The sequence below is a fragment of the Pavona decussata genome, unplaced genomic scaffold (genome assembly GCF_977016875.1).
Source record: "Pavona decussata unplaced genomic scaffold, jaPavDecu1.1 SCAFFOLD_140, whole genome shotgun sequence".
Taxonomy (NCBI): Eukaryota; Metazoa; Cnidaria; class Anthozoa; order Scleractinia; family Agariciidae; genus Pavona; species Pavona decussata.
Genome location: NW_028145553.1, coordinates 324,623 through 352,215, shown reverse-complemented (window position 1 = coordinate 352,215; position 27,593 = coordinate 324,623). Strand labels below are relative to the sequence as shown.

Here is a 27,593-nt window from a genome sequence, read left to right as displayed (position 1 = left end):
ATGTTTGGTGCAGTGCAGTTCAGTTTATTGTTTGTGCAAAAAGTTGGTCAGTTTAGCAACAGAGTTGAATCCAGTGTCATACAATAGCCCTTTTCACGGTTAATTTTTCTCATTTGCATTACAATGTTATCCAACATGGATGCGAAGCAATTTCAAGCTAAAACTACAAAATAGCCCGAAATTTTCTCACATACATGGTAGATTTCATTGTAATTCAAATGAGCAGAGTTAACCGTGAAAAGGGCTATTCGCTCTGATGAAGTGCTAACCGCGCTTAAAACGTCAGCACTCGAATCTCTTTACGGTGGCCAAATTATCAACTGTTCTTCCACCCGCCAGCGATGAAGCACCACAATTTCTTTAGAAACTGACACCGTTCTAAAGAATCAATTGTCCATGTTTTTCAATTCAGCTTATTTAAGACTTAATGTTTGCTTTCAATATAAATTATTCAAATTTAAAGAAAACGAAAAGGGCACCTTTCTGACACAATGACAGTCGTTTAAATTTTTTTCGCCGAAATGACGCCAGATACTGAAATAGAAAAGCTTGTCACCTTAATGAGTTCGTTTAACTCGAAACCAACTATTGCTTTCAGTTCTGGCCTTAAAACCGTAACTTCCTTACCAATTCGGTAACAACTCTTGTGGGTATCATTAAGTTTCGTCCTCAATTGAAAAATATATATATGTATCTATGTAAACTGTGATAAAGAGAGATATAATTTTCCATGGCATTATTTAAATTGTTTAACTTAAATTTCAGTCCATCTACTAGTCAGCATTTAATCGAGCACGACATTGCTTTGTAAACCTGGAAAGACTAGTACGTTCTCAATCTTGGGTCATTAATGCACGTGACGAGGAGTTATACCTTTTGACTGAAATCCTTGAATGGCAGACAGCATTCATGCTAAGGGTTTTATATGCTGTATCTTCCTACAAAAGTCTTTATTTCACCATTTTTGTCGTAATTAATCGTGATTCAATTTGGAACTCTTTGAAAGTGCGCTCCGTAACGTCGATTTTTTTTTTAGTCAAAAATTGCCAAGTAAAAACCTTTAACTTTTGGTCACCCGGTCACGTCAGTTGGTGATTCATTCATATCATCTTCGTCACCTGCCTGTTAAAGTTTAAAGAGTGTTTAAATGTTTATCACCACTGAAAATTTATGGGTGATTTTCAGTAATTGTGTAGTTTATTTTTGTTTTTTTTATTTTCGTCGCACTGCTTTCGCTTGAAATTAAAGACTCGCGGTCCCCTTAGCTCGATCTTTTCTAAAGTTTTGGCGGATAGTTAAATTACTTTCAAGACAGGTTTTCGCATTTTACTCGATAATCGTAAAAATGTCAAGTTAAGGCTACAAATCGTGATTGGCAGTTTGACCGCAGCCAATCACGGCTGAGATAGCATTATATGGAAAATGCATGACTGAAATAACGCTTCAATATTGTTTGGCGTGTGTTGCGCGGAGTAAGTGAACCATTGGTCGAATAATGGACATTTTAATCGTCCCAGCTGACTGCAGCTGATGATCAGTTGTTCAACTCGTAAGTGACAGCTTCGGTTTATGGCTTTACAAGTGCCTTAGAACGTTTTGTCTACTTCCCGCCCTTGTATATGTTTTCAAAATAATGGGAGACTTTCTGGGTCACGCGGTACCTGGCGCTATGTTCCTTTTGTTATCAATTTGGTGGTTCCTGGGTGCGCTTTTGCAGATACGTCAAAACTCTTGCGCTCATTCCAGGCGAGGCCTGCTTCGTTCAACTGGTTCATCGAACGGAAGATTCAAATCGCACGCACCGACTGTTTGGTACCTTTGTCCCGGGAAAACTCTTTCAAAAATTCCCCTGGAGCCTATTGTAAAAGTCCTCTCAGCGGTAACAGGCGTCATTGGAGAACTTTTCTTCGACGGGTCTTGGGCTCTGGTTGACAAGAATGGAAAATTCGTCACTGAACATCTTAATAACCATAGCCACACGGTGATGTACTGTTTCTTCGGTCTGTCCGGCGTGGTTGATATTGTCATGTGGAGCGAAAGTGGGATACCTTTGCCGCCACGGTTCGACTTCATGATCTTGTCCGCTTGTTTTTGGGTCGAAGGCTTGCTCTTCTATTTTCACCTTCATGGTCATTCGAATATCAGCGTGCGTTTGCACACAATTCTGTACATCGTAATTTTCGTGACCGCACTCATGTTTCTAGCTAATGTCTTTTTAACGCGACACGAGCCGTTGTTTGCATTAATGAGGTCTATTTTGTTAGGAATTCAGGGTACTTGGTTTTTTCAAATTGCTTTTGTTCTCTACGGCCCGAAACCGTGGGAGGACAACCACGCTAACGTGGAGTTTTTGGCGATCGCGTTTGCGTGGCATTTGTTTACTTTCACCGGTGTTGCAACTGTGCTCTTTGTCGCTTTTCATCGCTTCTACGGGAAGAGAAATCCCCGAGATAGTTCCGATCAGTTTCGAGAGGCTTTTTCCGACGACGACGACGAAGACGAAGCTATTTCTCTGGAGGCTTTGTAGCTTTAGACAAAGGTAACGGAAAACTCGATTTTTTTAAACCAAGAATGTAAGTTTGCTGTTTATTAGCATAAACAGGATCCATGCCAGCTTCTCGTCCCCTGGCTCAAAGAGATTGCTATCATTTTAAACAGCAGGTGTTTTTTGCAATAGTCATCCAACGAGATTCAATGAGTTGCAGCGAAGACTTGAGAGAGAACGTAACGTTACCTTCCAATGGTGCGGACAAAATTGAACGATCATCCAGACCACTGCGATGCTTTGATAAGAACAAAACAGATCTTAAACTCTTCAAATCAACCGCTTTTTGCGTCAACTGTAATAATTGTCAAAAAGAAATGTTTGCATTACCCATTTATGAGTCCGCCGTATCGGCGAAATTTGCAATTCAAGGTGCGACCAGACGAGCTTGTAATTTTTGGTATCTCCACATTTAAATAATTATTAGACAAAGTGCGCCAAGAAAAAAACAACAACTACTTGGGATCATGCTTGTGTCTCCTTACTCTAGATTGCGAGGTACTGATAATGACCGAATACATAACTGAATTCAGCTTTTTTCTACGTTGTGGATAGACTTACACGTAACAGATGTTGTCAGATTTTGAAAGCGAAATAGGTCGCAAAAAATACCGTGTATTTTCAATAGTCTGTTACCTCCCGTCAATTGCCATTTGATTTTTTTTTCTTTACTGAAAGTACATTATTTGTCATCGAAGAGCAAGTAAGCTAATTCCTCGAGTCCTGTATTGTCGCAGGCGGGGGAATTAAAAGAAAGAAAGTGAGACATTTGAGAGATTATCTGTAAACAAAATAGGTTTTCAATAAAGTAGAAGTTTTAATTAATTCTTAAAGGCGGACAGAATAGTGTTTGTTTTTTCGTCCGCCGTAAGCCGTGAAATTGTCACTTTATACTTGGCCCACAATAGCAGTCAGTTGCCTTGAATTGAACGAAACCGGCGCGTGGCACTAGCATGAACGGCAACCTGGGTCCCTTCCTTCGTTTATTGTACAACAAACTTACCAAAGCTTAGAATCTGACTCATTCAGTTTATTCAAAGATGCCCGCCCGAGTTAAGCTAAGTTCTTTTGATAAAACTCAGACACTGCACGGTCTGAAACTTATTTAATTTGCATTTTGTAAGCTTGTGCTTCTATTTTAACCTTTTTTTATATTTTGTTGCGTGACAACTGAGAGCGGGTTTCAGTTTGAATTAGTCAAAATAAATTTTCCCTCGCAGCGGTTTCGTACAATAACTATATCACATTTTTAATCTTCTTATCTTTGTAGTATATTCTTATAATTCAGTTTGGAAGAAGACCCCAGAGGCATTTAGCGAGTGATGGCAGAGGCTGCGAAAAATTAATGAGTATTTTTGAAAACGATTTTTAAACCGCCGTAATTAATATTTATGTTGTAGAACCGAACAAGTGTTTTTCAAGCAAATAGATCGCTATAGAGATATCTTGAACAAGTAATTGTCGAGAATTTTATCCCATCGGTCTAGATATACAAAGATACGATCAACTTGACATAAATATTATGAATGCTTTCTTGATATGATTGGTATAAATGGCCGAAAACTCACCAAGATATTCTTAGTCATTGTTTAGACTTAAACATTATTTTTTTTCGTATTTGCTAAAATCAACGTGCAGCGTCATGCACTGAGTTACTTGGAACTGAAATCAGCGAAAAGAGTTCAAAAGAGGTTTAATGTTAAAAAATATTTATGGCATGGCTGAGAAAGCACCGTAAGTGGAAACTAATCCATTTTTTGCCTCTATCCATGGAAACTGCATTTTGGGGGAGCACAAACGACCAATTTTAAAAGATTGATTGACAAAAGAGTCAAAATTCTATCTTTGCATCAATTTTCATGTATTTTCTACTTGTCACTCTAAGTCAGGGGGGACAAGGCTTCGGCAAAAGATTTATGGTAAAACTATAGAAGTGTCTACGATAATGGAAAATAGCCTGATGTCTACGTAGTGGTTAGCTTTTCCAGTCAAAATACGCTCATCAAAGCTTCCGAAGTGATGTTTGGCTGAGTGCAGTCGGGTTTTCTACAAAGATGCAGCTAGGCAATGACACTAGAAAAACCCCTGGTCATGTTGTCTTAAACGAGGAAATCGCAGGAAAGGACAGAGAAAGCGACTTTCAATTTGTCAGAACTGGCAGGCCAGACCGTTCGGTCCATAAATGGAGTGTACAATATTAGGACTGATTCTTCGAATTCTTCAAAATGGCACATTCTGAGAGTAGTGTGCGCTATTTTGAAGGAATTCAGTCCAAAAACTGGCATTTAGACTGTCGTACAGATTGGTGCATTGCGTTTGCAAAATGACCCATCTGGCCGGCCAGTTATGACAAATAAAAAGCGCCCTGCTCAGACAACCGTCTTTCTGTTGTCCCATTCTCTAATGGGTGTACCAAGGGATGTTTAAATTAAGCAAACTCAGGAACCGTTCCTGAGTTACAACACTATCGGTTCGGATTCTTTAGCTAACCGTTAAAGAACGATTTTTCAATAAAAAATTTTCAACTGAACTCTTTGGCAGTTCTTTTGTTTCCTGTGTGGTTTTTTGGTCGATTTGAGGCGATTTCATGGAGTGTCAGCTCCGACGGTATCTTTCTCTCTCTCTCTCTCTCTCTCTCTCTCTCTCTCTCTCTCTCTCTCTCTCTCTCTCTCTCTCTCTCTCTCTCTCTCTCTCTCTCTCTCTCTGTATGGAGAGAGCTTGGACTACCTTTGGTTAAGGTTGGTTGTTTTCTTAGGCCGGGACCAGATATTTAAACAAAGTCTAACTTAGGCCGCGGTTTAAGACAATCAGTAGACCTCCAAATCTCCGAATCTCGACAGCCGGAAATACGTCTGTGTTCGCAGGCTATCTTGCTACCGTCAACAGCAGTCAATGTTTAGATATGACTGGTGGTAAAATTGAAAACGACCTAGAACGTGGTTTTGTTAAACACCGTCTAAACTATCTTCTAATAACTGACCCCGGCTTACTGAGTGTTTCAAGCTAGTATAGGGTTTTATGGTCCATGCCAACCAACCAATTTATTTTGAAACGGAACATTCCTCCAATAATAGGTCCCGGTCCCCCACACACGAAAGGAAGGCCTTGTAAAAATTGCTTTAAATGAATACATTATTCGGAATTTTACGGTCTTTTCTGAAATAACCAAAAACTTCGTGCTGGAAGATCAGAGCCGAAAATGCACAGGCGTTCTCTGACCCTCGCAGAGAGAGAGCTGGTACCGACCGATGCCCAAGGGAGAATCGATTCCCGCCGAAAATTAAAATTCGAACGAATCCTTTTGTAAATTGACCTCTTTGCGTATTATTTGTGCACATGTAATTGATTTTGTAACTGCTACGAGACAGAAAATGTTCGTCGAAAAGCCTAAAGAAGAAGTATACGATGTGGTCAAGAATGAGGTTGGTAATTCTGACGTTGTTGTTGATGTTTCTTCGCCGAAATGTTCAATTCGTTTAGCGGCATTCAAGATGGCTGCTGTTTATTTTCGCAGCGAGTACTCGTTCTTGTGTCCATGGATGTGGATTCCTTGTGTGCATGCAAGATTATTCAGGTGAGATAATGTAAAGTTCATCCTTTGTAAATGGTACAAGTTTAATAAACTTGTGTCTAGAGAGAGTTTGAATGAGCAATCAACCTTCGTCCTAGACGCTGAATGAAGCTAAAAAGTCAAAGTACTTATGGTCATTCTTGTTATCAAAGTTAACTTATTTTCCTTTGAGCTGTAGTTTTTACAGTTTCGGAAACTTATACATGGCTAGCACCTTGTTGGTTACTCTGACATACACACTGTACTGTTCGTTTGGTTACACTTTATTGCGTGAGAAATGCATGACCTCATAAGATAAAACAGCAAGATTTCCGCACAATCCCATTCAGTAATTAACTTATGTACACATTTTGCGACTCAACTCTGTTTACGCTCGCCGTTTTTGGAAATGGGTTAGTATGACAGTGTTGCATGTGCAGTTAACGTATGGGGCTGTGCGGAAATCTCTCCCCCGATGGCCCACCATGGGAAAGGTATGGATATTTTCAGGAACCACACAATCTTTTTTAGCTATATTTGAGCATGTCACAGTACAAGATTTGGGGCGACCTCTACCGTTTGCAACGGCTTACATGGTTGGTTGAGAAGACTAAAGAATGAACAACAGAACAATGTTTGCAGCCCTAAAATAAAAAAATCAATGCAGCTGTCCTTCAGAAAATAGGTCTACAGCAAAATTATGAATATAAGTGCATACATTCGCATGCAAATCAATTATACCTGCTACAGTCAAACCCTGTTGTTATAGACTCAGCTGGGACCAGAAAAAGTGTCCGTATTGCAGAGTGTCATTATTAAGCGGGTTAATTTTAAGGAAGGAGACCAAGAAAACTGTCTGTGATAACGAGTGTCTGTATTAAGCGGGTGTCCGTAAAGCGGGGTTCCACTGTATTTGCAGCGGCATGGTGCGGTGACGTGTCTCTTTCAGCTGGCATGTTTATTGCCAGACGGTGAGCCCCCTAATGCTTTGTCCCATGTCATTGTCATGCAACCCAGGTCCTCAGTGATACATTGGAACCTTGATTTTACAATATGGCAAGGGGACAGCAAAATCATATCGTTAAATCAGGATATCGTTGTAAACGAACTCCCAATTTATAAATAACTGTTGCTGGGATACAGAATGTTGATCGTTAAATCGGGAAAATTGTTAAATCGACGATCATAAAATCAAGGTTGTACTGTAGTAAGTTTTTTCGGGGTTTTTCTTGCTCTGCTTGTTTTCTCGATTGTTGGTATCCAGATCAATACCTCCTGAGCAATTCTTAGCATTGCAGATAAGTGTCCAAACTATAGGAGAAACTGGTGTGAATGTTGCTGCTAATAATGTCAGTGCCATGCATGTGTGGACTTAGCTTATTTCTCTTAGAGATTATTTAAATCTATTTTTGTCCAAGGCTGCTGCATAACAGGCGCCCAGTAGCCTGGGGCGTCCAAGAAAATGCTCTCTAGGCTCCTAAATTTGTTTGCAGCAGCACCTAACACTTCACATGTTGGGCTCCTAAGTTTTTGACTTTTGGCCTTATGGGCTCCTTGAAATTGTTTTTAGGTAACAGCCTTGTTTGTCTTTTAAAATGTTTGGTTATACAGTAATATATTTATTTGTTGGTTTGTAGTGGCTGTTTAAATGCGATAATGTACAGTACACCATTGTTCCTGTCAGTGGCAAGGAGGATTTAGTGAGAGCTTATCATGAACATTCTGAACAGGTAATTAACATATGCCTCTTACCGGCCGAGTTCGAGGTCTGTATGGTATATTACAGACCCAGTGTTTTCCAGTTGATTTATAGCGCAGGCCATAAAACAACAGGAAAAAACGAGGATCCGTAACTTACAGTAGGGACCGAGAAAATGAGGTTAGTAAGATATTTGTTATATCTCTGAGGATTATCAGGTTTGCAAGAAAGGCAACTAGTTAAAGTGAGTGGGCCGTACAGCGGCCCGCAAAATTGACGTGGAACAGATAAATATAATCTGGACTACTCAATCATGCATTTAATTGGATTGCATTTCAAATATTAAGAGATTAGCACTACCGACAATTTTACACAATTTTTATTGTTAATATTAATAATGATGATATCAATGTTGATTTAATTACACCAATTTTTAATTTGTTTTACAATGCAAAGTGGTAACTAATTAATTCTTTTCTTTTCTAATTTCAGCTAAAGCACATTTTTATGGTTAACTGTGGTGGAAATCTGAATATTCTTGAAATGTTAGAGCCTGAAGAAGATGTCATGTTCTATATCACTGACAGGTAAGAATCAAGAAAAGTTGGTGCTGCTTTTTCTGTTCACAGCAATCAAGGTCTGTCCCAAGACACTTCTGTCTTTTGTGTTTAGCCTGCGGGCAAGGTCTCTGTTAGGTCAGCCGCGAAAGGCTTATAGGTGAGCGAAGCAAGCTGCAAGAGGATTGGGGGGGGGGGGGGGGGCATTTGAACAAAGCAAACTTGGGGGTAGCTGGGGAGCTGTTAACAATATGTTGTTTTAGGTGAAAAGGGTTGTTGATGTAACTTATTAAATGTTTGTTTTTCTAACATTTTCAGTCATAGACCCTTGGACCTTGACAACATTTACAACCAAGATCAAGTCAAACTCTTAATGAAAGAAGGAGAGCATCTCACTGTTCCTGACTTTGATGACATCTATGCTGATTCAGATGTAGGTACCCAGGATCAACACTTGTATGTTTTCTATACCTCCAGGAGTATACGTTTTTTAATCTCTTTTTTGTTAACCTTCATTCTGATTTGTCATTATGCATTTCCTTTTACTTCATTCACTGCTTCATTGCCTACAGAATACAAGAGCCTAAAAGCAAGGGAATTGGTAATTCCCAAAAGTGGTTTTGGTCGCTTATGAGAGTGGTCACTTATAAGTTAGAGCTTTTGATTAAAGAGTTTACATGTAAGTGACAATTCAAAGGGTGTTTCACAGTGGTGGTTGTAACTAGAGCTGGTCGCAAGCTTGCAGAGATTCAACTGTATTATGTATGTCACGCAACAGTGCTACATTGTCAGGACCATTTGGCTTTAACCTACAATTGTAATGCAGTGAGCCAGGTTGTAATGAACAAGTTAGATTAATCCTACTGATTACACTGTCCTTGGGCACTTTCAAAATAATGATATCATCCTACAATCATTTTTTTCATTTGTACCTACGTAGGATGAATTTGAAGATTCAGATGAGGAAGGATCAGAACCTTCTTCAAAAAGAAGAAGAACAGGAGACGAGGTGAATAGTATTTCATAATACAATACAATACAAACTTTAAAGACACTCCCTGAAAAGGGCTTTTCAGTGACAATAATAATTAATTTACAACATTAAATGTCAAAACGATAGTAAATGTAAAGTTAGAAATGATGCAATGCAATGATACAAGAGTAAAAATTAAGCTAAAGAATGGTCCCTAAAAATAACAAGATAAAATGTTTATTTAAAAGCTAAGACAGACTAGAAAGGAAAGCAGCGAATAAGTTAGCAGAAAAGCGGCGAATAATCATTTTGAGTTTTTTTGTTATACTGCAGCTGCCCTCCTCAATGGAGAAAAAATATCTTCTGTCTCTTTTAATACCCAAAGCAGTAGATCAAGAAACCTGTATTTAAAATTTTGGCTCATATGACCTGGGTTAACCCTGCAGTTTGTGCTGCTCAAAGTACAGGTGATAGATATAGTGTGCTAGCAGCATTATTGTTTTTATACTGGAATCCATTTTACCCACCCTGGTGTGTATCCTAATGGTAGCCAACTTATTAAGCCACAGAATATTGGTAAAAATTCAGTTTTGACTAGAAAGTTTTGCTTTTTCACTGCATTTTGGCAAGTGAAAACTGTAAAGGATTGCATTAAGTCAAACAAAATGAATCAAATACTTGAATCAAGAGAAGAGAAACTATTATTAAAACAAGGACTGTTAGCCAACTTTACTACTTTAATTAAAACAATATGTTCAAACAGTTAAAAAGGGAACACATTTTTTCACTTAAATTCCGAGTTTTCCCAGTATGAAAGTGACAATTAAGGCAGAATCTGCTTCCGGCCACATGTGAAAGAAAAGTTTTGTTTTGGCTAGCTAGTAACATCATACCTGTTACTAGCCACTGGGTGAGCTAAAAAGGTAGGCTGGAGTCCGGGGTATAGAGAGATGTATAATATCTTTGAACAATAAAAGAGACAATGTCGATCAGTTAAGATTCTTACACTGACAGTAAAATGTCCTACCTCAATTCACCGACCTTGCTTAAACTCCTACATCACTGCTCTTTAATTTATTATACGTTTTGTTTGATTAACAGGATTCTCCAATTTCTAAACGCCAGTCAAAAAGACAGTGGAACCAAAATAGGTGAGTTTGCATGTAATTTTACAATGCGACTACTATTACTCGGGTCACTTAAAACTGGCCAATCAGATCGCAGTAGGATAAATTTGGAAAAATTTGGAATTATTCCGTCTACTCGTGATTGGTTCAATCAGCTTTGGTTGAAATTCTTTGCTCTTCTCCTGCAATCTGATTGACCAGTTTTGTTTAAGTGACCCTGGTAACAGTAGTTGCACTGTAAAATAAATACATGTAAGTGAAACTCTTATTTTGGGATTGGAAGGCATTCAGCCTGAATGTATTTATTAAAATTAAATTAAAAGATTTTCCACCTCCAATAACAAGGTAATGTCAGAAGTAGGTGGCTGCCAGTGATAATCACCACCTACCTCACCATCTTAGCCAGCTTGGTTTTTCTTTGCACAACATAGCACTTCTTTATACTGTAAAATCCAGGTTACAAGCCCTGGGTTTATACAACTTTGTGAGTTTTTTTTTTTAGGGGGGGGGGGGGGGTATAGCTGGTATATAAAAAAAAAGGTTTCGAGAAGAAAGAAAGAATTTAGTTGAGACTAGTGTGCAACATTATTTTAAGATGCTTTCTATTTAATGGTTTTAAATTAAGGTGCTTAACATACAGTGTATTACATCAATAGTAATACATGTATGTAGGTGTTAAAGATCTATACAGTAATTCCTCTCAATTTGCCACCCCACAATCAAGTGGTGAGCCCTGGGTAGAGTGGAATCTGTTACTGACAAACTTAATGAAGGTACTGATTATAATTTTTTTTCCTACAGACAGGAAATTCTCTACCAGTATTATGCGTATGCCTTTCATGGAAGTGCAGTAAGTAACTGAATAACTAGTCTAAGATATCGAGAGGAATGTTGTCACTTTCTAGAATAATACATCATTCTCATTCATTCACCAGGCGTGAAATATACCATCACATTTATTTCATATACCACACATTCAACATTCAAATCCAAGCGGTATGCAGGATATTTGTCCCATGAATCTCCTGTAGCTCAGTGGTAGAATATCCGAAATAGTAATCGGAAGGTCTTAGGTTCGACTCCTGATAGGAGCGCTTGGATTTCTTTTTTCTGAGTATGCCTGTGTCACTTTCTAGAGTAATACATCATTCTCAGGAATGTTTTTAATACTCTCCTAAAACGAAATTCCGAGTGCTCCTATCAGGAGCAAAACTTAAGACCGTCCGATCACTAGTTCGGATGCTGTACCACTGAGCTACAGGAGACTCGTTGGAGCTAAGGCCATTACACTAGGTTGGTGGGACAAACATCCTGCATACTGCTAGGATTGGAATGTCAATGAGTGGCACATGCACAATGAAATGAAATGTGATGTAATATTTTAAGCCTGGTGACCAAATGAGAATGATGTATTATTCAGTAATGACACAGGCAAACTTGGAAAAAGAAATTCTGAGTCATTTACCTTATATCTACATGTAATAATTTTTTATCAAAATTTGTAAAGTTTATAGTATTACAAGAAGAAGACTGATAGATGTGTTTTTTTCAGTCAGTGACACAGGCACACTCGGAAAACTCCCAACAGGAGTCAAACGTACGACTTTCTGATTACTAGTTTGGATGTTCTACCACTGATCAGTACCACTTACATGTAAAGTAATCTAATCATGAAATGACAAGGAAGTTGTTATAACCAACATCTTCAGTCCATCGTAAGAGAGATACCTCAGGATGCAACCAATAAGCTTAGCGCAAGAACTGCTTTCTTACAGGTTTCATTAATAAATCACTCATTGCTAAAAGACAGCTTATTGTTAATCACAGCTTCCATGTTTCAGAATTATAGATTTTACTACCAGACTATCAAGTCTCAGAAAGAGTTGCTGACCTGGCCTTCTTGTCACTACATTAGGGCTTGCATGTCATTAGTTCCCTTGAATGGGAATGCATACCATAACTTTTCATCCCCTTTTTTTACCTTCACCAATGGCATAAAAGCTGAAACAAGTGAGCTTTAAAATGTTGTCTCTCCTCTTAGGCTTCCTTAATCATGTATGAGTTGGCCTGGAAAATGAGCAAAGATAGCAACGACTTGTTATGGTGGGCAGCTATTGGCTTGACGCATCAGTATCTTTATGAAAGAATTGACAGGTAAGGTTTTTGCATGAGTAGCCATATTTTTCCATTCAACTGGCTGTGATGTATTAGCACAATACACAGGACTATTCAAGGTGAAATAGATCCAGGCACAGATCCAGACCAGTTCTTACCAGTTTACTGAAAACAGACAATTTTTATCAATAAACACTGTTGATATTTTTAGTAAAAAAGGAAAAGGAAATTCCCAAGTTTACTGAAGTATGGAGAAGACCTGTCAGAGAGACAAAAGCACTTTTTGGAGTTAAATTAAAAAATTTCCTGGACCTCCCTAGAACCTCTCGCCTTCGTCACCTGGATCCACGCCTGAGATCTGTATAAATAGCAACTTAAATTTTGCAAGGAAAAATTACTGATGTTGTTGCCTCCTTGGTTAGTTAAAGTCTGGTAATTGTATTCATGGCATATAATAGATTTTAGACAAAAGAACTGTATAATTACAGTGCACTCCAAAACATTGGATGGAAAGTACTGATAAATGTCTTTTGCAAAAGCATATGACTTCAACTTGCTGTTTTATAAAATTAATCTAAAAACCAATATTTAGGAACTGCAAATGAAAGCCACCAAAACCACTTAAGTTGAGTAAACAACTGCGAGGACATTTCTTCTACTGGTATTTAAAATGTTATTAATCTAAATAGTATGAGATATACAAATTCAATTACCTAAGGCTGTCACTTAATACTTACCTCCTGTTTTTGTTAGCAATAAGCAATAATATATTATTGCATGTACATGTAGGATGCTTTATGTAACTCAGCCCAGATCCTCAACTTGCACAACAAATTGCATTAGTTTTATTTATTTACATTTTAGTGACAAGTATGTGACAGATGCTCAAAGTCTTCATGAACATGTGATGAGGCATAATCATGGCACAGATGAAAATGGCACTTCCATCAACTGTTTGAAGCTTGGGTTTGATACTGAGTATCCTTTTTGACTGACTATAGCTTGAATGAGCAAAATTTGTTCCCTTACTGCAAACAGCATTTATACTGCTGTGAGTGATAAAGCCAGGTGGATGCTCGTTGTGAAATGCCATACTCTGTCTGCAAATCTGAAATGATTTGCATTGGATATGAGATGCTAGATAGCCAACAAGACGCATAGCTCCGAGTTGGCTATAATCATTTATTATCCAACAAGCGTGAGCAGAATAATTGTTTTATTAAAAACAATCATGAAATGTTGCTAGATCTGTTGATTTTGCTTTGCAAGAACAACCAGAAGACATATAATGGTCGCTTCTTCTCAGGCATGGTATAATGGCTCATATACCAAGGCTGCCTTGAATTGCATTATACAATGATCCAGTTTTTATCATGATCAGATCTATCATGAGACAGCTGACTTTTTATTAGCGAGCGAGGCTGTTCTATTTTTTGGATGAACCTCTCCACCAGAACAAAAGGTGTCCTAAGGACAATTTAGAAGGTGCAACATTTGCTTAGGACTGTCAGGCATATCTGACTTCTGTAGAGTATGCCCTGCTTCTGTGATGCAAAAATTTGTATGCAACTCTCTTCTTTCAACATTGCCTACTCCAACGATTGTTGTAGGATCTTAAAACAAGTTTCAAAATCAGATGTACAACATTTTAAATGTCATCCACAACAAGTTGCAGGTTTAATGTACACAAAACAATAATTTGTATCATGCTTTGTCGTCACTTTATAGCAATATGTTGTGAAGAAATGACTTCTCGCTCTCCATCCATGGGGGATGCATGCCTTCCTACATTATGACATTACAAGCCTCACTGTAAGGATTTTTACATCCTCTGGGTTTTCCTATGGCTCAGTCATTCAAATGACACAGTGGAGTTTTTGAGTACAAACTAAAGAACTGGCATCATTAATTGTTGCTCCAAAAGTACCTGTTCTAAACCTTAGCTAATTCTGAACAATAATTATAATAGAAGCTAGTAATGTTGATGCATTTAAATTGGCATTGATTGAGAAGCCACTTTACTGATCAGACTGTGTGACTGATTGTTCTTTCCTATGCCTACATGTTTTGTCATAGCACTACTGCACATGCACTTTCCATATATCTGCTACATAATATGGGCTTATCCCTTTACAGATCAATGTAAAATTAAGATTTTGATGTAGAGTTGACAGAGTTACACCACCATAGACTGATCAACAGGATTTTTGAAGGGAATCAAAGTAAACTCAATTCAATTCAGTTCTCTAAAAGGATAAATTACTGGAAGAGTATTTTTTTAATTTAGTAAAATAATCATTACAACAACAATCATTTGTGTCCTTAACCCAATAAAACAGACTGCGACTGTCTCTTTACAGACATTGGTCACTATTTGACAGCATTTGTCACTCAAGTTACACAGCCTGCAGGTTTGTATGGTTTCAATTCTGAAGAAGTAGATTGAAGTCCTGTGGTCTTCTTTTGCTTTACAGCTGCATACACTAAAGAGGGAAGCAGCGTGAGTGAGCGGTTAGGCGCCAAACTTGTAATCCAGAGGTCCTGGATCAACTCCTGCTCTAGTCGCTTGCTGGAGTTATTCTCAGTAACCCAGAGTTCAAATTGGCCTCAGCTGCACTCGAAATAGCCAGCTGGTCTGCCTCCTGCTAGTTTGGATTTTTATCCTGTTCTGTTGAATTTGGATTATTTGTTTTGCATCATTGAGCGGAGTGCCTGAAAATTAGCTTGGTATAGCTAAGTGCACCCCATGGTAAACAAAGCATTTTTACATTTACTGCACAAAAATAAAAATGCTTTTGACATCTATGTTGTGGTGTCAAATATGGGTAAGTTTGCCTTTACCAAAGCCATTGACACCATGATCAAGTCAAAGAAGCCAAAGGCTGTCTTTGATTTTACGCAAGTTAGTCTGCTGTTGAGGATATCAAAGTTCCTGTCATTTAGTGTCGCTTTTGTTGCTTTGATTGTCAAAACCCACCACCCAACTATCATGCCCTAGTGAAGATCAGTGATGAAGTTAGCTTGTTATGATACTGACTTTAAACTGGCCTTCCTTCCTCAGATTCAGAGTCTGGACAAATAAAGGAAAGAATAAAATAAAAGAATTTTTAGCAGACATGGGGTAAGATTAGGTTGCCTTCTTATTAAAAATAAATTGTTGTTCCATTATACAGTATATCCCCTTCCCTTGTGAGTTGTCATGAATTCTCTCAGACCTCCCCCCAGAATTGGTAAGAATGAACTAAGAAATTCAAGGCTAATGCCTAAGAATAATCTGAAAGTAGCTTGCCCACAAGGCCAAGAGCCAAGATCTGAAGTTAGAAGCCATGCAACCCATAAAATGGCAGGTGCTACATGCACAGCGAAGCATTTAGGCACTCAAGGTGCTTTTTAAAGTAATCGAGCTTGTCTTTGGGGCTCAAATGGTTAAGGTCACGCTGGACTGCACGCCAAGAACAACTAGGGGTAAGGCTGAGAACTACAATGTACCTTCAAAAACTCATTAATAATTCATAAGTCCAAGTGGTTGATAATACATCACATGCAGTCACTTTGTATCGATAAACCTCCTCTTATTAGTATGCGGTGTTTTATCAGCTGATAAAACACTCCTCATTAGTATGCGGTGTTTTTATTTATATGCTAAATTTCCAATGTTCACAAAAGCATAATTGGCATGAACTCTATTGACACACGCTTTTCCAGGAATGTTTTTGAAGCCGTTCAAAAAACTCGCAGCATGTGTTTTATCGGGTTTAAAACCACTCGGCTGCGCCTCATGGTTTTAAACCCGATAAAACACTCCTGCTTGTTTTTAAACATTACTTAAAGGCTACCAGGCTTCTGTTAGGTAACCACTTTGAATCAAAGGAAGAGAGGGTGAAATTTGTATGTACCTGTCCTCCAAGCTTTTTATTGCCATTTAAGTATCATGAATAAAGTTGTATGATTGAAATTGAAAATAGAAAACCTAATTGACTTTATAAGTTTATAACTTAACACCAGGGTGGCATGGAATGCTTTTTGGTGGGAAATACGGTTTCTTGTTTTGTTTCTTTTTTTTTACCTTGTAGCATTCCCCTGGTGCAAAGTCAGCAGAAGTTTTATAGTATGGATTTCGATTTAAGGAGCATCCTGAAGCCATCGGTTGAAAAATCTGCTGATAGGTTTGGGTAAGTTGTTACATGTGTTACAGTCAATAAATGACGTTATGGCGTGAATACGCGGAGGAACATTGCATTTTACAGTTAGTTGAATCCAAATATGGCCACTTCAAACAGGTCACTTCAAAAAATCCAAAACTAACAAACAAAAATCTTGACCTTATGTTACAGTGAACGACCCAACCGTTAGGCTCCCTGCACACATGCAAGTTTTCCGTGGCAAGTTTCTTGATAATTTTGACTTGTTTGTCTGTTAAGGGTGAACAAATTTTCAATGCACTTGCATGTACTCAAAAACTGGAATTAATGTAATGCCAACAGTTTGCCGAAATTTTGCACTTATGTTAAACTTTCCATTCTTTTTATGGGAATTTTGGAGCTTTTGCATGCAACCCAACCTTTATTGTCATTTTGGGCTAATTTGGAGGTCTAAAAAAATTTGTAGGACTCCTTGAAAACACCTGGAACAGTTCTGAAAAGTTGGCCCTGAACAAGAGTGTGAGCCCTCATATATGTACAGTATTTTACTTTGTGGAACAGAATGTCAAACATTGTATCTTTACTTTTTTTCAAGGCTGGATGAAATCTCCTATGGGTCATTCCACGTTCAGTATGGATTCAAAAATAAGGTAACGGGACAAATCTACTTTGTAACCTTTGATTCACAATGCAATATCTAGATTGCTTTAGTGGAAGTTGAAGCTTAAGTTTTGTGCAAATAAATCAGTAGCCTGAAATTTACTACATGCATCTTTATGGTTTACCAGAGCGTCAGTAATGTTGCAGAACCACTAAATTCACCTTTTAATCCTTGTTGTTACACGGCATTCATCTTTACCCTTCATATTCGCATCACTGTACATAGCTCTCTCATTGCTTTTGGTTCCATGTAACTATGAAAATGCTTTGTTCTAATTACTTAACTGAGGAAGCCCATTCCTTCTAAGCCCGGTGGCTTCCCTTGGGCTTCCTCGCCATTAGTGTTTCTATAATTAGTTTTTTTTTACATTTGTACAACTAATGGCAAAAACAATAAACTGAAACCGAAACTGAACTCTGCACATCACCGCAATTAACACCATAATCAGCCACGACTTGCTCCCGTCTGGCCTCGTAGCTCAGTCGGTAGAGCCTCGGGCAATGAACGATCAAATGCCGAGGTCGTGGGTTCCGATCTTTGTCTCGTGTGGTCTCCCATATTTCCTCACTAGGGCTAACGCTCAGTAGGAATTTTAATGAGTTCACATATCACTACAGAGTTAATTTTCTGAACTAACATGGGGTACACAGAGTAGTCAACTTGAAATCTTTCACTTCTTTGGCCACTTGGAGATTTTATTGTGTTGCTTTTTGTTCCCTTTTCTTCGAACAAAACAAAACAACAATAACAAACAAACAAAAAACTAATCTAATCAGTGTAAATTAAGTCCAAACTATCTGGTTTTGTTTTCATTTTACAGCTATGTGCCAGTGACGTTGTTTATGCCGTTAATGCTCTCTTGGAGGCACCGGTATGTTCTGAACAACTAAATGATAAACAAACAAAATAAGTTACAGTGAATACTGCTTGGGTGGTCATTGTTTCTGACAAAAATGTATTGAAAAAACTTCGAAATGGATAACAATATTTAGGGAGGGTAGCACCAAGTTTACTCGACGTTAATTTGTGGTGCCCTCGATTTCGAAGTGTTGGTTTTTTGCGGAGGGAGGTAAACCGGAGTACCCAAAGTGGGGCAGGGACAAGAACCAACGACAAACTTGACATTACGCAGGCTTTCGAACCCGGGCCTCACCTTTAGCCATTCAACACGATGTTTGAAACAAGGGTCGGAAAAGGCGTCTGCTCTTGCAGGCTAACAGTCGTTTTATTGTAGACGATTACGTTAAAACGCCTTAAAAGTCTGCTTTTTGTTCGTTTTAGTGTGAATGTTGAGACAAAAATAACTCAGAACCCAGTAGTATGGGTGGGTGTTTGGTAATGTTAAGAAAACCCAGACACTCGACGTCCCCTTTCGCAAATTGGGCAGTTGTTAATCTCCCTACCTGTTGACGATCTTCTTGTCTTCTGTTCTATAGAAGCGATTCAAATAAAAGCTAATCCAAGTCGTTCTATTTTCAGAATGAAGGAATGACAAAATGGGACAACTTTTTGGAGGCACTTGATGCTTTGTCAAGGTAGGAGAAAAGCAAAAAGAACCTAATCGAGACACTATCGACATTAATCTGATCTTAGCAGTATGTTCGTAACCTGTCTTGCCACACCAAAGGTACCCAAGGTGTTAGAAAATCTGACATGGGTTCGACTACCTTGTAGGATTTAGAAGAGTATGATTCGGATGAATATGCCCCCTACTTAAAGTCACGACTGTCCACAAAATTTCATTGTTACCTGAGAAGTGAACTGTTCATTTTTCGTCGAATATTTCAGTCTCGGCCATTATGCATCAGTCATTTGCAGCCCTGCTCATCCCCCTCGCGGGCCAACTCTCTGGTAAACCCTTGGGCACTAGCTCTTTTTCAATACAAACTGGCAAATGCTCTACGTTATATTAAAAAAAAGAAGTTGATTTCTTCGTTTCTGGCTTCATCTTAAATGTAATGAAAGTTAATCAAGGACAAACAAAGTCTCCGATAGGTCTTATTCCTCAGTGTTGTTCGAAAAGTGCTTAACGTTAATACACGATTAAAAGTTAACCGAGGTTTTCATCTCGTTGGTTGACAATAATTTTAATGGTAATTGTAAAGAAAAGTCAAAACTGAGAGGCAAAAATCTTTTAGAAGAATCTTCATTGACTAGTACTTAATTAAACTCGAATCAAAGTTTACTTGTTAACCCAGGATTAGTTTAATCGAGCTCCAGTATTTTTACATTCACCGTTCGGTTTGTGGATCTGCCATCTAATTGATGTTTTCCTAACCTTTGACGTAGTTAATTCATGCGATACGACCGTTCTTCGCTTATTCTCTTTAGTTTTTAACCATTTTGTTTCAGAGTAAATCTCAAACAGTTATAAAAGACGGTAAGCGCTTATTGGGCAAACCAGAATAATCTCTATCTGCTATGGGCAAAGCCTTGTACAATATTTCGCTTCGAATTCTGATTGATTTATTGCGTTGTCTCGTTGTCATTATAGCCCAAGTAACAGAAGAGTAAGCATTCGCTTTTAGTCGCTAAATAAAGGCAAAAATGCTAAGAATAGGTTGCTGTTGCTTTTCTTGTGCAGATCCAACACAGAAAAATTACAAGATGGTATCGAAATGGGAAAGAAGCAGGTAATTCTAGTTCTGATTGAGTTGTCATCGACTCCGCAATTCCCACTGGCTTCTGATTGAAGTGTGGTCTCATTCACGTAGAGGGCCTTTAGAGAAAACGGACCAACACCAAGATGACCACATGCTGCTGGTATCAGCAGCTGACACATTCAGGGTTCATCACGCTATGTCCTTAGTTAGATTTTTTACTCACAACTGGAGATAGGATTGTCACTCCTACGTGTTAATCCGTGCCATGCAAAGGTCTAACTACTAGTATTTGCAAATCTCTCAGCAAAGGGCGCACCCAGCAAATAGCCTTTGTTCTCAGTATATGCTAGTCTTTTCAGACCTGCCGTCCTAGTGATGTAACTGAGGTAACTATAAACCAACTAGCGGTGATGGTAGTAAGGGATTGTTGCGAGTCAAACTTGCGTACTCTCCTTCCAAACTTTGTCCCTTTCTCTGCGCCTGTATGGCCACCCGTGGTTGTCTTCTTTCTTCTCTTTAATGCCTTAAACATACTTGTCTTCTTTGTTCTCATTTTCAGTTGATTGCAGTTGTCAATCAAGTCAGTACGTTGATTGGCATGCACCAAGTAATGTGTGCTGGACACTTTCTTTACTCGCATCTTAGAGAGGTATGTGTAGGTGCCGTGGAGTGCAGTCGTTGGCGGGCGTGTTGGGCTTTGAGCAGACCTTCGGTAGATTTCAACACTGACCTTTACATTATCGCATTCTTTCTTTAGACGGGAAGTTCCCCTTTTTTCCGGGATAGGTGTTCTAAATAATGGGCTATACGGGAAGTTAAGCGCGGTCAAACGTAAAATTAAATAAGGAAAGTCCTTTAGAAATGAAGTTTTCACTTTGACAGCTCAAAGCTGATATGTTTTTTGTGACTCCTTGAGTATATTAAGTCATTTTTTTTATGATTTACCGAAGGAATCACAGGGACTATTTGAATGTTACGCATTCAAACAGTGGGAGGCGGCGTGGCCTGGTGGTTAGGGGCCCCGGACGTGTAATCTGGAGGCCCCAGGTTCAAGTCCCGCTCCAAGGCCATGCTTTGTAAATAGCCAACTGATTTGCCTCCCACCAGCTGGGATCTTTAACAATGTTATTTTCATTTTACATATTTATTTTACTGGTTTATAGTGTCCCCAATTAGCATTACAGCACTAAATACTTTGACACTTAAATAAAGTCATTTATATATTTTATTTTTTTAAACACGGAGTGACACATTGCGTGAAACCTTTTTCAGTAAATCGTAAACTGATAACTGATTTAGTAAACTCACAGACTCCCTGTTCTTACAGAAACTGAAGTGCGGGCCTTGGCGACGACTTGACCTTCGCCCATACCTCGAAAGGGTGACCGTGGAGGGTTTGGGGGTTCTGTTTCTTGGATCCAGATAAAGTTAAAGGGGAAGTATCATGGGGGTTTTGATATCTTTTGTTAAAAATGATGAAATAAGACCTTCATTCACCCGCCAAATAATCCTAGAATGACGAGAGGAACGAAATCGACTCAATTCTTGAAAGAAACAACTTGTGATCTGTTCTAGCGCATTTTGGAAACAAAAATGCGAGAACTTGAAAAACATTAGCCTAACATTTTTCAAGTTTCAATCCAAACCGGCCTACTCTGTCTCTGGCCAGAGGCACTAATCGACAGTTTTATTGCACTGGGGTGATAATTTTTAACAAACTTGACAATTATGTAGTTGTTTCTGCTGACAGTCAAACATTTTTGGGTTTTGAAACGACAACAAATTTTCGTGATACTTCCCCTTTAACTTATTACATTCGGATCACATGCTGCGTCCCACTCTGCACTGGGTTTGCCTGGGCGGTTTTTTCTCTATCGCTCCAATACCAAGGTTTGATCACTGCGTAATGTTTCTTTCTCTCATTTGTAGGGCATAGCAGACCTGAACATGTTCAGCAAGCCAGCCGTTCTCGGAGCATTAGCGCGGTTTATCCTCAGCGCCTACGTGGCTATGGTAGGTTCACCGCTATTACCCTAAACCCTGGCAAAACAGTCACAAGTACACTTAATGCTTGCATTGACTTGTGTAATCGTCAGACCAAGGCTTGCGCTGTTCCTTTAACACGAAGTTTGCATTCGCACGCAAGTTAGCGCACTTTCAGTTTCATCGTTTACCGGGCCCGATAGGTGTTTTTTCGAATCCACTTTTATCGACTACTGTTTCTTAACTGATGATAGTGGACATTTGCTGAATACGATCCCATAAATTTGTAAGGATTTTGAAAGGTAGCTTTCATTTTCAATAAGAAGTTAATCTCTGTTGAAAAACATTGTGCACTTGGCATGGAATATTTTTGGGGCCTCGAGGGTCATCAATACTTTCGTGAAACGCGCCCCTCTGGACTGTTCTACTGTGTTATTGTTGTTTTACTTTCTCAATTTGATCCTGAGTTTGTTTTCTCTGTTTTATTTTCACCAAGTCAAAGAACAAGAAAGCAGCAGCTCTGCCGTTCGTTCTTGCCACGCCCCTGGATTCAGAAAAAGGTGAGGGGAAAAAAACGTTAACACTTTAATATGATCCGTTCGTATTGTAGCTGTTGGGAGAGCGACCGTGAAGAAACGCTCTCTACAACCCGTTGTCACAGGATCATGGATGATCGCTTAACCAGCAGCCGGTTGGTACTACAAGGAAACAAGACAGTAGCCGTTAGAGATCATCGCCTGTGATCGCTCGTAAGTTGTTTTACGTACGATAGCAAGCGATCATGCCGCCATGAGTGTCATTCCCGCGAGGTCAAGGCGATCTTACTGCGATTTTGTTGCGATGAGAGCGGGGCGCGGCATTCGATACATTGAGGCGCGCAGTTGAGGGACTTTCATGAGAACTTAGCCACTAGTTAACACAAAAATAAAAAATCGTCTGTGTAAAACGGCTCTGTAGAGTTAAAGACCAGCCTTTTACTGTGATTTTGTGACCATCCAAGTTCTTAATTCGACGTTATACTTTAGATCAGTGGAAACCAGTGTACTAAAAGTCTTGTTTTTTGTTTTTAAAAAAACAAAACGTTTTACTTTTTTTTTTCTCAGGAACTTGTCTCCTGATTGGGATTCCTCCTATTGCTGATGATTCAGGCAAAAAGTAAGTGCTCAAGGCTCTCTAAAACCTCAATTTAGAATAATTCTTTTTTATTAACTTGAAAGATAAATCTATTCCGACCTGTGATAAGTCGAAGAACAAACATTCAGTTATACATGTATTGTTAGGGGACATATTTAGGGTCCGAATAACGAACAGAGTTGGCGTCAGAAATCTCCTTATTTTTCCCGCCGCCTCCCCACTCCCGCTCCCCTCGGTAGTTAGGCAATCTCCCCAGGTTGTGCCTGCCGTTACAAACCAAGATGGCGGGAGTTCGATCAAAGCATTCCCACGAAAAAATAGGGGACTTTGAACAGTCTAGAAATTCGCATGTTTGCTTTTTCAGATCGTCCGCTCGAGGGGCTTTTATGGGGAACTTTTTGTAAACTAATTTACCGTGTCATGGTAATGTTAGCGTGATAACGTTTCAGTAAAGGAAGCTTAGTCCGCGAGGCATGTACAGAAAGGGAATGGAGATGGGGGCTTCGAACGACGAGTGCTTCCTCTTCGCTGTGCTCGAGGCCCACTATTTTCCAAATTTAGTGTCTACCATACAGGCTAAGAACACTCTATATAGGCCTTAACCGTAATATTAAATTTGAAAATACAGCCTTGCAAACAGATTTTCTACCGTAACGGTCCTCCTCCTTCGGCTTTTTTAGTCGATGCATACGAAGAACAGGAACGAAACCCAAAGAGGTGAATTTGTTCAATCACCAACTCTTTGGGACAGATTCTGTTTGTTATTTGTAGTCTCCGTTTAATTTTCAACTGGTTTGTTCTCTGTTTCCTTTGATAGTTTCCTGGGAAAAGCTTTTGAAATGGCTGCCAGCAAAACAAAATCAAGAACAATTCACGACCACTTCGACCCAGCAGGTAAGTCTTCCCTTTCAGTGTGTTTTAGCTTCAGAAGTCTGGCGAACTACTGTCAGCTTGTTCCGTATACTCGCCAGGCCTTCGCTTACAAGACAGTCATTCGTAGCCCCTGACAATATCTAATTTTGTAGTTAACAAAGCTTTTCCGAGGTCAGGAATTATTAAAGCGACTTCATATTTGCGTATCCACTACAAAATACACTTAGGTAAATTAACGAAAACCTTGTAGTACGCCTCGCTCAATAATCGTTAACCCGAACATGATAAACCGCGTAACTCGAATTCCTCGCTGCGTGCCCGAAGTCAGAACCAAGTTGAAAAGTAGTTCCTCCCTGCCTCATTCTCAGAAAACCTCGATAAATTAAAGGTGCATTAACACTTGGACTAGCATCCCATCCTTGTCGAGGACTTTCAAATGACTGTCTTAAATACTTCATACAGAAGTCTAATGGCCTATTGGTTTGAGGACAAACTATCCCTTATATATCTTCCTTCATGTTTCCCGGTCTTACGCCTTTCTAAATCCTCCATTTGTTATCTACTCTTTAATTGCAGTGATTGAAATGAAGAGTGAGGACCGTGGAAAGTTCTTCGATGCCCTTTCTGCTCTTCTAATCCCCAAATAATGAACCCGATGCTACACTTCGCTATTGTTTACCTTGTACAGAGACATTCAAACGCAACACATCTAATTAACTATTCGCCGAGAATTTCCTAAACCTGTTGTACGAAATTAAAATAGGTGCCTGCTACAGATTTCCTCCGTGTATTTTTTCGCAGGTAGCCAGCAAAGTTTTCTAGAAATATTAAAAAAAAATCACTCACAGACTGCTGAAGTCCCTACTATCTTGGACAGAATTGAAAAAGAAATTAACACTTCTCCCCCCCCCCCCCCCCAAAAAAAAAAAAAAAAAAATCAGTGATGAATTCGCCCTCAAAGCAAAACACGTCATTTTTCCATCATTGAAATGGGGGAGGGGAGGGGTAGAATTAATTTTTCATTTGAATTGTCCAAGATTGTAGGTACTACTCGCTTCTCCTCCATTCGGTATGTACTGTACGTCGTACATAGTTTAGCCCCAATTCTGGTTAATTTCGTTTTAAGTCCAGTTCAAGAATGGTACGTGATTATGTAAATTTTTGTCCGGAAAAAAGTATGTATTATAAGTACAAGTGAGTGAATGAGAATTCGAAGTTCATTCTGTCCAGATTCCCTAGAATTGCACGCTTTGAGATGTTAATTTCTTAACCCTCTGAATTGCTGCCCAGGCATTAGCTTGACATTATGCGGACATAAACGTTTTTTTGCTATTTATAATTCACCAAGTCTTACAACCTCGTTCCGAGGAGAGTCCCTGAGAACAAGGTTGCAAGTCTTAACCTGAACGCAAATTTGGCTGACTTATTTTGGCAACCAAAACTGAAGAACAGCGCCTGAATACTAAGCAGATAATTAACCTGAGAAGGTCAACTGTTGTTTAATCCGAAGCAAGAAACTGAAATAGCCGTTTTCTTGATATGGGCGTAAAAAGAAAGAAAAAAAATAGCATGATCCGGAGCAAAGTTGCCATCGATATACGTACGCGATAACACTGGGCTCTTCCGCGGCACGTCAGACAATCTCCAGAAATCATCATTGTCGCCACTGTTTGTCTTTGGGTTGTACAGTCGTATTTACTTCAATAAACGGAATGGGGCGTTTTCAAAAAACTGAGTTGTTGAAACCATTGCACAAAAAAAAAGGAGCATGCAGAAGTGGGTTTATTCATATATACAGTATTTGAATCTCCTTGCTAACCACTTCCACCCATTAACGCCCCAAGCGAATTTTTTTTCTCTTTTGACCGGTCAAAGAGGGAGGGCGGAACTTGGGTGGGCGTTCATTCGCGTTAATGCAATAATAATTCCTGTCTTTAATAAGCCATTACATCTTTGTAAATATATATCTAGACTTGAGGCATCATTCAAGGCGTAGTGTGAGGGAATCACACTTAAATTGTATCTTGTGTACAGTTAATTGAAGATTAATTAAAAGGTTTTTTAGCTTCTGTCACGACCTTATGTCTCCTTTTCGTTAGTGGTTTCTCACTTCAAATCTCAGTAGGACAGACTTTCTCGGTGAAGTTCGTTTTCGTGTAGTCTAGTCAGCGCGACTTTAGATATTAGGGCGGGGAAAGTTTTACCTTTTCTTAGCAGGTAAAATTCTCAGTGCCTTGAAATGTTATGAGAATTCAAAATAATTTCAATCGTTTATCTTTGGTTGACGTCCACCAAAACGCAACTTTATCCGACTCTTTTGAAGGCAATAAGTCGCGTGTTATTGATAACCGCTGTAAACGCACGGAAGCTAGGCGTTTTTTTTTTTTTTTCTGATTTTTTAACTTAAGCCTCCCACCTCGTTCCCAGGGTCTCTCCCTCTTTACTCTCTGGGGCCTGAGGCGGTTGTTTAGCCGCCCGTCTATCTGAGAGCCTGGAATAGACAATCGTCGCTAACTTTCGGCGTCATAAGAAGTTGACCCATGGTAAGTCTACTCTTATGAGAGAACTGTTTTTCAGTCTATCATCACAGCCTTGGAAAAAAGCTGTTTAGGAACGAGGTGCGGGCTTGTTTGCTAACCTATTGTAGTCAGATGAGCCCGTTGTGGCCTCCCACGGAGTATTTTTTGCGGACTCGTATTACCCCCCCCCCCCATTCCCCCCGTATTTACCCCACTTACGAGTCCCCAAACAACGACTGCGCGGGAGGCTAATTTTGGGTACATTACCAGTATTAATACTAATTTAAACCCAAAAGTCTTTCCCTTAATGCCAAAATCGTAGCGAATTCTTAGCGATCTTACTAGTATATTAGACCCCAAACCCGAGATATCAGTTACTTGTGATGCCAAATCCCACAGATGTTCTGGTGACCTTGCTAATCGTCCTTTGCAGAGCGCCTTCTGTACTGCGGAAACAGGTTTTGAAGAAAGATTCTTGGGCCGCCCAAGTGTATAGAAATTCAAATGATAAAAACCACAGTTTAGTCTCCGCCATACGCTCTATTTGTCTGCAAAGAATAGACCTTGCATGACCAGTCTGCTAACACGCCGCCTCCTGATCTTATCGCTGAAGTCAAGGCCGCATGCATGCATGCAAGGGTGAACGTCCCTTTTGACGAGCGATGTGTCGGCCGCACTCGTATTATAGTCTATTGTTTATTGTTCGCGTGATGAGTTGTTCTTGAAATGAACACAAAAGGGTCGGGTGTTAAGTCTCATAAATCAAAGCCTTTCATCATGGGCTTTGCAAGTGGCGCGTGGCAAATGTGATGATACCATATGTCTGGTTTGTATGGAACTAGATCAGAACGCGATTGGCTGCTTTCTAACACAATATATTTTGCGGGTGGGATGGTTAAAAGTTGATATAGCACGTCTGAGATGGCGAGAACACGATTGGCAGCCTTCTTCCAATGTAGCTGGTTCGCTCCATAGATTAGAATCTTTCACCAGCGTAACCACGAAAACTCGAAGATCTTCTTTTGCCTGCGTTGCAGATGCGTCATTGTTTTTAAAAACCTCTTTCGCATCTTGGTCCCAATTTTCACCTGGCCATTACTTCCGCTGAAAAA

The 27,593-nt window shown here is 39.3% G+C and overlaps 2 protein-coding genes across 2 annotated transcripts; both read left to right on the top strand.

The window, feature by feature from the left end:
* The first annotated feature begins 602 nt into the window (after window positions 1-602).
* Window positions 603-5,062, top strand: LOC146466793 (transmembrane protein 45A-like). The gene has a single exon (XM_085126714.1). The coding sequence runs from the start codon at window positions 1,634-1,636 to the stop codon at window positions 2,525-2,527; it is 894 nt and encodes a 297-aa protein (XP_084982840.1). The 5' UTR covers window positions 603-1,633; the 3' UTR covers window positions 2,528-5,062.
* Window positions 5,063-5,808: 746 nt separating this feature from the next.
* LOC146466792 (cell division control protein 45 homolog) lies at window positions 5,809-26,031 on the top strand. Its single transcript, XM_085126520.1, has 23 exons — window positions 5,809-5,967; window positions 6,060-6,119; window positions 7,733-7,825; window positions 8,287-8,381; window positions 8,670-8,784; window positions 9,292-9,360; window positions 10,426-10,475; window positions 11,253-11,301; window positions 12,493-12,605; window positions 13,431-13,544; window positions 14,906-14,977; window positions 15,628-15,687; window positions 16,640-16,738; window positions 17,304-17,358; window positions 18,190-18,240; window positions 18,849-18,904; window positions 19,954-20,002; window positions 20,532-20,621; window positions 21,902-21,985; window positions 22,452-22,515; window positions 23,059-23,110; window positions 23,907-23,983; window positions 24,539-26,031. The coding sequence occupies exons 1-23, from the start codon at window positions 5,917-5,919 to the stop codon at window positions 24,607-24,609; spliced, it is 1,689 nt and encodes a 562-aa protein (XP_084982646.1). The 5' UTR covers window positions 5,809-5,916; the 3' UTR covers window positions 24,610-26,031.
* Window positions 26,032-27,593: the final 1,562 nt, after the last annotated feature.